The 13,449-nt window shown below is 39.1% G+C and overlaps 1 protein-coding gene across 9 annotated transcripts in view; it reads left to right on the top strand.

The window, feature by feature from the left end:
- The window catches only part of DYM (dymeclin), a 209,079-nt gene that overhangs the window by 84,339 nt on the left and 111,291 nt on the right, over window positions 1-13,449 (top strand). For all 9 annotated transcript variants that reach the window (XM_064405419.1, XM_064405420.1, XM_064405418.1 and 6 more), the window contains 3 exons: window positions 3,574-3,699; window positions 11,002-11,115; window positions 12,365-12,459. In XM_064405419.1, coding sequence (XP_064261489.1) covers window positions 3,574-3,699; window positions 11,002-11,115; window positions 12,365-12,459 — 335 coding nt within the window. The remainder of the gene's footprint in view (window positions 1-3,573; window positions 3,700-11,001; window positions 11,116-12,364; window positions 12,460-13,449) is intronic.

The raw sequence follows: 13,449 nt of genomic DNA on the forward strand, positions 1-13,449 counted from the left end.
TACCTTCACCTTCTGTTGGACTTTGTGTTTTATTGTTAATAAAGAACCTTTTTTTTTGCTCCTAATATAATTCTGCTTGGCAGAATGAATAGGATCTTTATGTGTCCTTCATTACTTCATTTTTTAAAATAACTGGATTAAATATCTGATGCTAGAGAATCTTCTGTTAGAGACGTTTACATCTAGTATTTGTCTGTCCTTTTCAAAGTGCTTGCCGGGATCCTCCAGAAAGTGGTGGGGCAGATGAAAGAGAGGGCAGTTAGCACATTTTTTGCTAAGCATAGTGTTCTGGTCTGTGGATGGGAGACTGTTGATCCTTGTTTGAAAGAGCAGTTAGCACCAGCATTGCAGGTAAATATACCAGTTAGATTTCTGTGTGTAAGAAATGAGGTATTCGATGCGTTTTCTTTGGCGGCTGAGTTGAGATTTTGTTGCTGCTCAACATGATTGGAGTAAAATAACATACATGATGATGTATTTATATCAGCTAATGCTACAGCAATATTTTTTCCTGTAGTATAAATTTGTCTTAAGCAGGTTGCTGCTTGTATTTTCTTGAGTACTAAAGACAATCTATTTTCAAACTTTACCGGGGAAACCAGCCTTGGACTGGATTTAATACCTGCAATTTTCAGTGTCTGTTTTTATCTGCCACTTGTTTTGGGGATTGAAAGTAACTTTTTAATTGTGGCTGTTTCTTGCCAGTTAAAAGCTGCTCCTGAGGGAGAAGTGTTAGTAGTGATGCAGTAGAGGTAGTGTGATGGCTGTGAGAAAAGGGTCAGCAATACAAAAGAAGTGGTGGCTGTCTTCTCAATATAGCGTTGGATAAAACCATTGTGTTAGAAGATAGGTATAAAAGTTTTAATGTATGTATGCAGCATAGAAGTATGGAAATGTATTTTGGTTGAAAGTCTAGATAAATTTTAATAAAATTAAAATAGTAACTGAGAGGGTTCTTCTCTTTTGGAGGAATCTGTCTGTTCCAGAATCCTCCCGAGACTCCTTCCTGGCATCTCTCAGGGTTCTTTGAATTCTTCTAGAGACCTGAGACCCAGGTTTCAGCCTCAGACTTCTTAAAGGAAACTACTTAAAATCTTTCTCTTTTGAAGAAAACTGTCTCCTCCAGGTTCCACTCGAGACTCCTCACAAGACTCCTCTCCCCCAGAGTATTTAAAAATTTACATTTTTATATGATTAGAGTTTTAATTGAATCTTTATTGTAACTTATTTGTAGAAGTGGTGGCTTGTTAACTAGTGTTTGTTTTGAGAACAGTAATACTTGTCCTAAAGTATGTATGCGCACCTCAGCTTCAATATACAAAGAAAGACATGTTGTAAGGATTATGGAAAGTGTATGAGTTGATTCTCTTATGTGCCATCTAGAAATGGCACATAAGAGAGAATTAAGTTGCCTTATGCCTCCCTGAGTTTTGTCCAGTGTGTAGATGGAGCAGAGCCTGAAAGAGGAGTGGAAAGGGCAATGTGGCCAAAGGACTGAAGGTTTTGGAAACAGCAGAGGTTTTTTTTGGGGCAGAAGGACTGATTGCCATGATCTGGGGTGCCAGACTACTCTTCAGTAGCAAGTATGGAGCTTTAGTAACAGCACTTTCACATATTGGCTTGTAGGGGCATGGCTGCAATGTCTCACTATCATGTACTTTTAAATGTAGTTTGTAGCCACACACTTGTAGGACTTGGAGCCCTTGAGAACATGAATGGACTTTTTCAGTTACAATTAGTATTAATATGCGTAGACAGAGGAGATATTTTGGGCTGTTCTGAAGGAGTATGTTTTGCCAGAGTGGTTTGTATGGTTTGACACAACCAGACTGAGTCACAATTATCTTTAAAGGTCCCTTCCAACTCAAACCATCCTGTGCTTCCATCTGGGATCTGTCTAGAAAGCTAAGAAGTTGTTCCAATAGTTACCTTCAGCAAGATTTTTGTTGTTCTCCCTGCAAAGTTGTAAATGCAATTCTTCATTAGTTTTATGTTGCTGTGTTGCTTCCAGCTCTATCCAGCTTATTATAATAACTCTTGGACTTGGAAATGACAGAGCTTTTACAGTGCAAAGCTACATGCAAGTGTTGGAGATGGAAACAATTGGAATGGTGGACCAGCACAGTGATATTTGTCTCTCTTTCTCCCTATCCAACAAAAAGGACAATTTTTTTTTGTCTATATGCTAATTAGAAGTTCTAGGAGAACCTGGTCTTTGCTCAAGACTGATACTCAGAAAACACAAAGGTGGTACTCTAGTTTCCATTGGAGAGAGAGGTTTCTGAAGGATCCTTTGAAATGGCAAAGGAAGGATATTTGCAACGTGTAATTTTTAAAAATATTTTATTTTAATATTGATTTAATGTTAATAAAAATATTACTGTAAGTATATTCTCCCTCTGCTTCTGTTGTCATCCTGTCTTGACCCTGACCAAAGCATGTGCCGAAAGGTTTTGTGGCCTGCAGCATTCAGATCAATCTCATTTCATTCTAATAAAGACTGGTTTAGTATGTCCCAACAGTTTCGAGGATGGTTGACTGTAAGAGAACATTTTGGTAACTTCAGAGGCTTGTGAAGCACTTGGTGTCCTGGCTGCTCACCAGAATAGGTTTCACATGATTCATCCAGCTGCCTTTGGCCTGTTTTGAAAAACAGCAAATTTTTAGGTGTCTGGAAGCTTCTTGGAACTGAGGGCTTTCTCCAGTTCCTTTTTCCAGAGCTTTTTTGTGATTTCGGCCTATTTCTGCAGCCCAGGGAAGCCACGTTGTACTGAGCCAGTAGAAAGCTAATTTTCATTTGGTAGAAAGACAATGTTTGCATCTGGATTAACTTTAGACTAGCATTCAGGTATGCTTGCTGTTGCAATGAAATCTCATTTTCATTATTATTGCAAGGCTTTGGCTTAAGCTGTTCATCCTGGTGGAAATGTTGCAAGACCTTGGGCTGAACTCTAATCATAATGATCAGTCAGTTCTCTTTGGCTGCATATTATCTAAAATTGGAAAAACAGGCCTCTTCTAGTCTTAACCAAACCCAAACTGGGTTTTGTTTTTTTTTCTGGTATTATCTTCACACACCAAAATGGGATTTAACTTTCATGTCTCAAAATATCTCTGTTCACCTCAGCTTCAATGTGCTTGGCTAGGTTTGAGGAGGAAAGGCTTTTCAGAGCAGTCTTGTGATAGCACAGATGGGCAGACACAACTGTTTCCCTTCTTGGACTGGTGAAAATCTTGTTTAATAATTCTCTTCTCCCTGTAGCGTAGAGAGGAGGACTGAAGCATTTGGAGGTTATGGTAACTGTAATGGCTGGGAATCCCATTTATTAGGGATTGAAATTCCATTTCTGACCACAAGAAAACACTTGTTTAGACTGTCTTGTGTGACAAAATGAAGCTGATGGAAGGTGTTTGGACCCTGTATGCCACTGCTCAGGGGGGTTGTTTCAAGAGGGAGGAATTGGTATGAATTGTCAAGGGCAGGACAACACATGGGACCTTTAGAGCCTCCTCTGTTTAGTGTCTGAGGTATTTGAAGACTAAACTGATACACCCATTTTTCCTTCCCTAAAGGTTCTGCCGATTCTTGAAATTCTGTATCACGTTGAAGAAAGGAATTCACACCATGTTTACATGGCCCTTATCATTTTGCTGATCCTCACAGAGGATGATGGCTTCAACCGATCCATTCATGAAGTGGTGAGTTGCTGTTTTGGTAAATAATCCTTCGCGTCTAAAAATAATCTAAATATTTATTTCTAAGAAGATACACTGGCAAATCTGTTCCCTCAGCAGAGTCTGTATGAGCTCAGCCAAATTTGATGGCATATACATCTTTCTTTTGTAAGAAGAAGGAACCTGAAGAGTGCTTTCAAAACTTTTCCCAAGTGAAAGGAACTAACATACTCCCTCCTGTAGAGAAACTGGTGCAAATATCTCTTTTTCTGTCTTTTTTTGTGTTCCCTGTTACAAATTAGCCTAGTAATAGCTGGGCAGGCTGCCTCAAAGGTGCTGAATATTTGCCATGGAAGTGGAGGGCCTAGAAGAGAGGAAAAAAAAACAGGAAACCTTTTTTATTTTTTTATTTCTCTTGAAAAACTTTGCTTAACTAGTGTGATGCAGCCTTTAGCTGGAGTTGTATTTTCCGTACTAAAAGTTACTTCCTTACTTGGCGCTTCTTTTTCTGTCTCTCTGTTAGATTAATTTCTATTTTATGTTGTCCATATAACAGGATCCAGATTTTTACTAGCTTTGATGGACCTTGACCATCTGTGCAGGAGAATACCTTGGACAATTATGTCCTAGTTTCCCAGCTTCTAAAGCTATGATACGGCATGAGATATTTGCACTGATTTAATTTAAGGTTTTGACTGGGACACAGAAATTCTCTTTTGGGGAAATTATTATCTTTGTGAAATTATTGAAATGCAAAATGCTGAAAACAAGTTTCAAGGTTCTTAAACAGAACTCTCTCCCAGGTGAATTTCTAGACGTACAGTATTTTTTCTCTGAATTTTCATATTATTTAGTATAACTCTGTATTTAGAAAGCAGGAAGAGATGATTTAAATGCAGTTTCCTGGGAACACATTTTTGGAAGCAGCTTTTAGGAGCACCTATAGTAACCATGCAGGTAACTGAAATATTTTCTTGAAGCTTTTTCCTGCCTTCAGCTCTGTGTGCATTGAACCTGTACATGTGCACCAGAGGTGGTGTACATATGTGATGTGTATTTTTAGGTTCTGTGTCACTGAGTCATTTATCCTCTCTCATAAACTGGGCTTGTTGAGAGTTGGAATTCAGCAGGCAAAGTGTCATTCCTGCCTCAGTCTCTTCCCCTATCACTCTTCGTTCATTTTAGAGGCTTTACACAATAAATAAATTCAATACGTCTTTCAATAAATTCCTTACTGGATGAGTAAAAGTGGAAGATTTCCCTAAAATTCCTTAATAAGGATCCAGCTGTGGAATGAAAACATAAATCAAGTTTTCTTGTCCGGTTTATCCTGCCTTTCAGCTAGCCCTGCCAACAGAATTGTAGTGTTCACTTGCAATGTGAATATTGGTTTACTAGCTGTATCTTAATAAAACACAAACCCCACCTTGTTCCTTTTACCCTGCACTGATTTTTCTTCAGTCGTGCCTTTGCTTCTGCCATTTTCTTCACAGTTTTTTTTTTTTATTTTACTTCAGATGTTCAGTAAGTACTTCTTTTCCTCTGTGGTTGTTCTCCTGCTCCGTAGTGCCTGGTTCCATTTGTTAAAAGTGCTGTGTGTTCAGAGTTCTGCTGGATTTGGTTCTTAGGTGGATAATGAGAGGTGGCTGTGAGGTGCTGCAGGCCTGTGTGTGTGAGCTTCTCCTACACATTCCTACTGATCCCAAGGAGGGAAATAAGTGTAAGGGAAAAAAAGTTTCAAAGTCATACTTACAAATGCATTCCCCTCACCCATGTCTTTGAATTAATTAAATTGATATTTTCAGGTATGCATGAGCAAGTTCATTCATACTGTACAAAAACTTTAGTATTTGGTATGAAATTAGTCTCATACTTGCTTAAGTATTGACTCCACATCTCCTAAAGCCTAAGAGGGTATTATAGGTCTGCAAAATTATGGGAGTCAGAAAATCTGTGTAGGCAGGCCTTTCTGTAAAATGTAAGCATCTAGCATCCTTTTCATAAACCTCATGCATGCAATTACATACCAGATTTTAGCAGTTACAGCAAAATTTTTTTATTCCCTCCATTACCTGGTAAAAGGTAAAGAAAAAAAGATGTGCTGTGTTTTAGATCAACCTGTTTTTCTCTCTGCTGTGTATCCTGTGTACTGTTCTTGTAAGAACCATGACTGTACAGTTCATTTATGGGCTATTTTCCTTTGTGGCATTTAACCCACATTTATTTATTGATTTTTAGGATTAATTTTAGTGAGAAAAGGTTTATAAATCTGGTGATTATACCAACTGGTAAGGAGCTCAGGAAACCACAGAAACTCTTTTTGACTGCTGTAGGATGCTGAAACATTTTTTATTTAAAATTAATGTGGTCTTAACTGCCTGGAAAATATGATTCAAATCATAGGTCCTGTCCCTGCAATTGGTTTAATGCAGTTGGGTCACTGTAACCACACAGAACTCAATTTTTTACACTAATAATAACAATAATTATAATAGCAGAGTAAACAAGTAAATGTAAGAATTCCCCAAAAGGACAAGTACTGGTGATCTTTTGTCCCTGATTTATTAAATTCCAAATAAGATTACATCAGATATCAAAATAACATCATCAGGTATTTGATGAAGCAGTAACCTTATTGTGCTACTGTAGCACATTATGCTGTAGTAAATGGTGATACACTGTAAATCACGATTTAGCTGTGTTTATTTTTAGTGTGTTAAAAAATATCTCATGAGTAAAGTTGTGGGAAACTGAGAATCTCACTGCTTGGTATATGTAGAACTGAGCTCCTTCTCTTTGCATCTTTGCAGTTTGTGCTCCCTAAATTGGAACTGTCCAAGAGCCTGGTATTCAAAAGAATAATCAATCAAAACATTTTAATTTATTTTAAAATTATTCTTGCAAGACCACCCCAGGGACTAAGCTTTTTCTTTTTTTATGTTTTTAATGTTAACTGCAAACCAATGAGATTGGTCAGTGGGGACACTGGTTCCAGGTAAATGATTTTGAAATTTAAGATATTTTCATGCTTCATGCTTCTGAAACCCAGAATGGATGGTGGTGGTTGCTGCTGTTGTTTTTGAAATAGCCATTTCAGCTCAGGTTGCTTTCCCCAGTGTAGAGGAGAGGTAACAGGTTCTACTATGTAACTTTATAACTGTGAATTTATATATATATATATTTTTTTTAAGAGTAGCATACTATTTCAAGGAATAGTTGTCTCAGTAACTGTCTTTTTTCCCAGGTTGCTGTTTTCAGAGTTTCAGGGAAGGTTTCACTGAAGGTTTCTGGGGTGGAACTGGAGCATTAACATGTCTTTGTCCATGTTTTCAGCTGTCAACGTGTTACTTAATGAACTCTGGTAACTTCATGCTTTGCATTAGGAATCTGAAATTTGGCAGGTGGCCTTTGTGCCAGGGCTCTGCTGCTGATAATATGACTAAATGTGACCAAATTATCAGTCTCTGGGCACAGGGAGCAGTCTGTTTCCATCTGCGCAGCAGAGACGTAGCCGGAGGTGGCCTGACGTCTGTGGAAACTGAATATTCTCATTTTGCTGCTCCCAGAGCCATCTGGGCTGTGTGCATCCTCCCATGCCCAGGGATCATGTTATCAGCTGAGATAGGCAGGGACGAGCTGCAGCTTGTGCAAGTGCAGCTCCCGTGGGACAGGACTGTGCTCCCAGGCATGTTTCTGCTGCTGCTTGGCAGGGGTTGAAACCACAGAGAACCCTTTGGCTTGGCAAAGCCCTGCAAGGCCATCGAGTCCAAGCATTCTCCCAGCACTGCCAAGGCCACCAATGACCCAAGTCTCCAAGTGCCACCTCCACATGTTGAGGAAAATGTATAAGAATGGGAGCCCTGATGTGACAGCAGTTGGGAGAAATTTGAAACAGGCTGGGACTGGCTGTGCATGGAGCATGGGATGGTGCAGTAGAGGAGAGGGACAAGAGTTAAACAAGAAGTAGGTAAGATTTTGGGATGCTGAGAAGGGAGATGAATAAAGAGGCAGGATAGGAACAGAGTGACAAAAAGCTGAGGAAGGTTAAGTCCGGCTTCTTTTTGATGAGAGACTGGGATGGGCAGGGTAGGGTAAAGGGGAGTAGCTTCACCCTGACAGAAGGCAGGATTAGATGGGACATTGCGAAGAAATTCTTCCTTGTGAAGATGGGGAGGCCCTGGCCCAGTGTGCCCAGAGCAGCTGTGGCTGCCCCTGGATCCCTGGAAGTGTCCAAGGCCAGGCTGGAGCAGCCTGGGATAGTGGAAGGTGGTTTCAGCTGTAATGTCCCTTTAACACAAACCATTCCATAGTTCTGTGATGATAAGTTGTGGTTGGGGGAGTGGAAGCAGGTAAAAGAAAGAGCTGAGAAGGAAGGGGTATGGGAGGGTGAGGAGGTGGGAATAAGCTACAAGGAGGGAAAACAGGAAGGGTGATAGCTTCTGTATACAACAGAGATCCATGGTGGATGAGAAAGATGTGTCTGGAGATGTTGGAGGGCTCAAGGTACTACTTGAGACTACTTAACTTGTCCCAGTCTCACTCCTCTTGTCTCACTGGGACACCCTGTGGGAGAGAGCACAAGACGGAATCTGCTCTCAGTTCCAGCATAGAGTGAATCATGAACTTCCACTTTGGTTGGTGAAGTGCAGGGATGTGCCCCACAAAATAGCACCAAAGAGGGTGGGAGGAAACATGGGAATTGTTTTATTTGTGGGAGGTGGTTGCTTTGCTATTTCACTCATAAATCAGAGACTACAAAAACTAACTTACTAGAAATTTAATCAGTTAAGTTGATGGTTATTTGGCCAGAATAAGTGTATTTTGTCTAAGACGGGGAAAAGAAACTGAATTCAAACTCTTGGGTATCATTTCAGAGCAAATTTAGTGAAATTATTTCTTCAATAATCATCAGGAAATACATCCCTTTATGTACTATTGGTTTCAATTTACATTGTGTGTCATGTCAAAACAAATAATATTTTATACTACCCATTTTCATCGCTGTATTTTTTAAAAGGTTTGTTACATTTTCAATAAGCATTTAAAAGTCAGGAAATTAAATGTGGAACCACAACTTATCCATGATATATTTATGTATTACTGAGAGTAACCATTATTTAATGGTCATATACTGTGTTCTTCATATAACAATATGTTTTTCTTCTGTAAGGTTTCAGTGCTGAGCTTCAGATATTTGAGCTTGAGATATTTGTCAAAGTGGTTAATTTATTTCCTTATATAAAATCTTCTCTTGAGAACAGGTATATTCATATAGTCATAAATAAGCTGTTATTAAGAAATTATAATTAAGGCAACCAGAATGAATGTCTACACTTACATTAGCGTTTTGCATTTGTGAAGAAACCCATGAACTTGCTATATCTTACCATATGTTTATACTTAGCAGCCTTGGGATGATCAAGTTCTCCACTAGCAGAGTATCTTCTTGCAGTGAAGTTGTACGTGTGATTCATTAATTACTTGCACTAACAGCTTTTAAAATTTTCAGTTGCCTTTTTTTGTGAAAATATGTGTGGATTTTGCTTTGTCTTTCAGGCATTTCCTGCTAATCATCTATGTTGTTCATCCCAACTAGTTGTCCTTGTTTACTGAAACTCCTTGGATGACTTGTTTTCATTTATACCATCATCACTTTGACTTAAAATAGTATTAGTGACTTGTTATAACCAGAAATTATATTGGTTTCCGCATCCACTCATCGCCTGCTATTTGTGGAAACCTTTCTTGTAGTGATTTCATGTTTCCTATTCGTTCCTCAGCCTTGACCATTCTTCCCTTAAATACCTCTCAAGTCTTTCCGTCTTCCCCCTATTCTGATTTTTTGATCCTTTCAGCAAAAGGTGTTTACTACACCTCCGCCTGTACCTGGGGATGTTTTGTCACCACTGCCATAAAATAGTGTTTTCCCCATCTATAGGTTACAGTCACTGGCTTAATTTTAGCTTCCTTGTGGGAAATAGGAAGGTGCTGACAAAGAGCCATGTACAGGGCAGCATGTGATAATGGAGATGCTTTTAAAACATTATTTTTAAATTTATTTAAAGGATCTGAATTTTTATTTTGTCTCTTCGTATATAATAAAAAATTATTTTTATATCTCAAACTTTAAGCTTGCCAATAGACATGAAATATAATATGGATGCTATTTCAAATGTCTCCTGTACTGTGAAAGAGCTTCCAGAGGTACAGACTCACAGAATGGTTTAAGTTGGAAGAGACCTTAAAGTTCATGTCAGAATTCCACCCCCTGCCATGGCAGGGACACCTTCCACTGTCCCAGGCTGCTCCCAGCCCCATCCAGCCTGGCCTTGGGCACTGCCAGGGATGCAGGGGCAGCCACAGCTGCTCTGGGCACCCTGGGCCAGGGCCTGCCCGCCCTCCCAGCCACCAATTCCTGCCCAACATCCCAAAATCTGTGCCTGCCCTCTGGCAGTGCAGCCATGGCCTGTGTGCTGTCTCTCCAGTCCCTCTCCAGCTCTACTGCAGTCTCTCTTCTCTCTCTGAAGTTACACAGGGCAATAGCTTTATGTGCAGTAGTCCTTGTTAAACATATTTATGTTTTGACCGAGAATAACCCTGAATTTATAGAGGATCTTTTCCATGTTTTTAGGACAGTTCCTGTTGAGTCATTTTTACCAGTCCTTCAACGCAGGGTGTTGGGTACATGTGTTTCCTCCATGTAGGTTGGCTGGCTACAAGGAAAGAATGGATTGATTCTCCTTCTGCAATTAACTTGGAAATGGTGATTAACTTCATCCACCCTGATAGTGGAGGGCAGTGAAAGACACAAAGCTCTTAATCTAGCTGATGACTTTCTCTTAGTATTAGGGGAAGAGACTTCATACTTTTCAAGGGAAAGCCTTCACTGTGAAGCCAGCACACTGTTGATCTGGCCCAGCCAGTCATGAAGGAAAATGGCAAGGCTTTGGCAGAATTATTCAGGTGTCATTGGGTGTAAATGGAGACTTTATAAAGTGTCAAGGGTAAAGGTGAGCATATAAGTGTGGTGGCACAGGGCATAGAAATTACCAAAGTGACAAATGTAATCATCTTTCTACCCTTGCTGTGTTTCCGTATGACTTAAAGTTGATGAGATCTACTAGGTGATAATGCTGCAGAGGTCTGACTTTTTTTTTTGTTTAATTTTGTTCTAATTATGCTTTGGAGTACAAAAATTAAGTAACGTTTGAGACTGGAAACTAATTTTCATGTCTTAAGGAATTTGAGACTCCAGACAGCTTCCTATGTTCTTATTCAAACCTAGGTGCTGAAAAGCCTTTTTCTTTTAATTTTTTCTTTTTGCAGATACTGAAAAACATTACTTGGTATGCTGAGCGTGTCCTAACAGAGATCTCACTTGGGAGTCTTCTGATACTGGTTGTGATAAGAACCATCCAGTACAACATGACACGGACAAGGGTAAGAGCATTGTGAATTCCTAACCTCAGCAGCTTGAATTCAATTTCAAACAAAGGGTGGGATTTTATTAATTCTATTGCAACCAGTTGGCGTCTGGTTTTGCAGGAAGGAAGAAAATAGATCAGCTGGGTTAATTGTTTGTGAACTTGTAACACAATTTCTGTGTTGTCTTCTAGCTCATTGAGTATGGTTCTCTAAAGACCTTTCTTCAGGCATCAAGCTCATCTTCAGTTGAGAAGAAAGAGTTCCTTGGTTTCATGAGAAGAAGTGATTCCTTATAAGCTATTTACATCTCTGAATGACTTAAAAGTGGGAATTTCAGGTCTATTTTTTGTTAGTTTTTTAGGAAGTATGACAGGAACTGGGCCAGAAGACCTCTTTGAGCTCTGGCAAAGCAAAACTGCTTTAACTTCAGAGCTTTATAGCCTAGATTGATTTTGTGCATTTTTCAATGCACAGTAGGTTTTTGCCTTTTTTGCAAACACAAACATAATGTAACGCACTTCTGAATATTTTCAACAGTTAAAGGCACAGAATTTTTTACATTAAACAGTAGCCAAAGCATGAAACGGCAAAAATTAAGGATGATAAAAAGAATAGGAAGGAATGAGAACAAATTTGGCATATATTCATAGTATTTAGAATCTGCTATGTTATGTAAATGAATATTTTAGACTTGAATAGGGAACTTAATCTTTGGATTGATAAGTGGACAAGTTTCATTCTGTGAGAACCCTTGACTTTGAAAGGGCCATCAGATAAATGCTTATCTGGCCAAATGGTTTAAGGGATGCTGAAATGGGGACCAGTGCTCTGAAGTAAGGTGTGGTTGTAATTGTGGGATATATGGGGTGGTGTTAAAGAGTCAAAAGGAAGATGAGATATAAAGTAGGAAGTTTTAGGATAAGACTACAAAAGGGAGAGAGAAAAGTAGAGAGGAGGAAAATGTCTTTGTGTATATGTTACAGCTGTGGTGCAACTGTAAATGAACATTGAAAGACAAACATATCAATACATACATGTATGTATTCCCTCTGAAACTGGTGTGGAATCACTCTTTTATAAGCCTTGTATTTTAAGAAAACATGTTTGAACATCACCGAGTATATATGCTTTGTATTTCTGCCTGTGCTTTAAAAGCAACAAATATTACTCAGTCTTTTGAATTACTCCTGCCAGAGGTGTCAGGATGTATCCAGTGATCAGTTTGATGTGTTGTTTTTTCAATCTTTCCTCTTCTTTCTGACAGGACAAATACCTTCATACAAATTGTCTGGCAGCCTTAGCAAATATGTCGGCACAGTTCCGCTCGCTTCATCAGTATGCTGCTCAGAGGATCATCAGGTAAATATAAAGACTGCTGGAAAATCATCTCTCCTGAAACTCTGGAGTAGAGAAGCTTGAATTTTGTATGCCTTAGTAGTACAGAAATATTAATTTTATATGCCTTAGTAGATACCAATGAACTAAACAGCAGAAATGATAACTGGGTAACTAAATAATCCCAGAATAAATCTTACTTGCTTTATATTTGAACTTGCTCTGAATGGACAGTAAAAATACTAGTTTCCCTGTCTGAGAAACTTCTGCCTTTTGATCTTCTTGACACAACAGCTCAATACCTGCCTTCATACCAGAAAGTTGTCAGGTGTTTGTTTGAATTGCAAATTCAGTAATGTGTTCAGTTATTATAAAAATGCACTGAGTGGTGGTCCTCAAGTGCTACACAGATGGATTCTCTACTTATTTCTTCCTGCATATTTGACAAAAGGGTCTATTTTTAAAATCAGACATAATTAAATGATCATTTTGTGACAATACCCTCAAATATAGGCAATAAAGCCTAAATCTATGCTTTCCAAATGATTAAGTTTATTATCCTGTATAGTAGTCAATAGTCAGTGTCTGCTCTGGTTGTAAAACAAGGCCAGAACTTTGAAGAAGCAGATATTGAAGTTGGTCCTTCCTATTGTGTTTCTGTGCTGCAGAGCACATTGTAAAGGCAGGTAACCCTCCACCAGGCATCCTCATCTTGGCAGCCAGCCCTGCTCCACGCTCCAAGGGAAACTAGGAAGGTCCTTTTTAATGTGATCTGGAATAAATTGTTACAGGGCTTGTCAGGTACAGACTGCCTGCCAAAAATAATAATTGTGTACCTGTACACTTTGTCAAGGACTGGGTTAACATGACATACAGCTTGTTCTTAAGGATTTAATTCTCTCCAAGACACTTCTCCTTTGAAAATGGTTGGTGGTATAAGTAGGACAGGTTACCAATGAATGCATTGTGTTGGTGCCTTTCACCTGCCTTACACTTGCCCTCTTTTCATACCCT

The sequence above is a fragment of the Passer domesticus genome, chromosome Z, assembly GCF_036417665.1.
Source record: "Passer domesticus isolate bPasDom1 chromosome Z, bPasDom1.hap1, whole genome shotgun sequence".
Lineage (NCBI taxonomy): Eukaryota > Metazoa > Chordata > Aves > Passeriformes > Passeridae > Passer > Passer domesticus.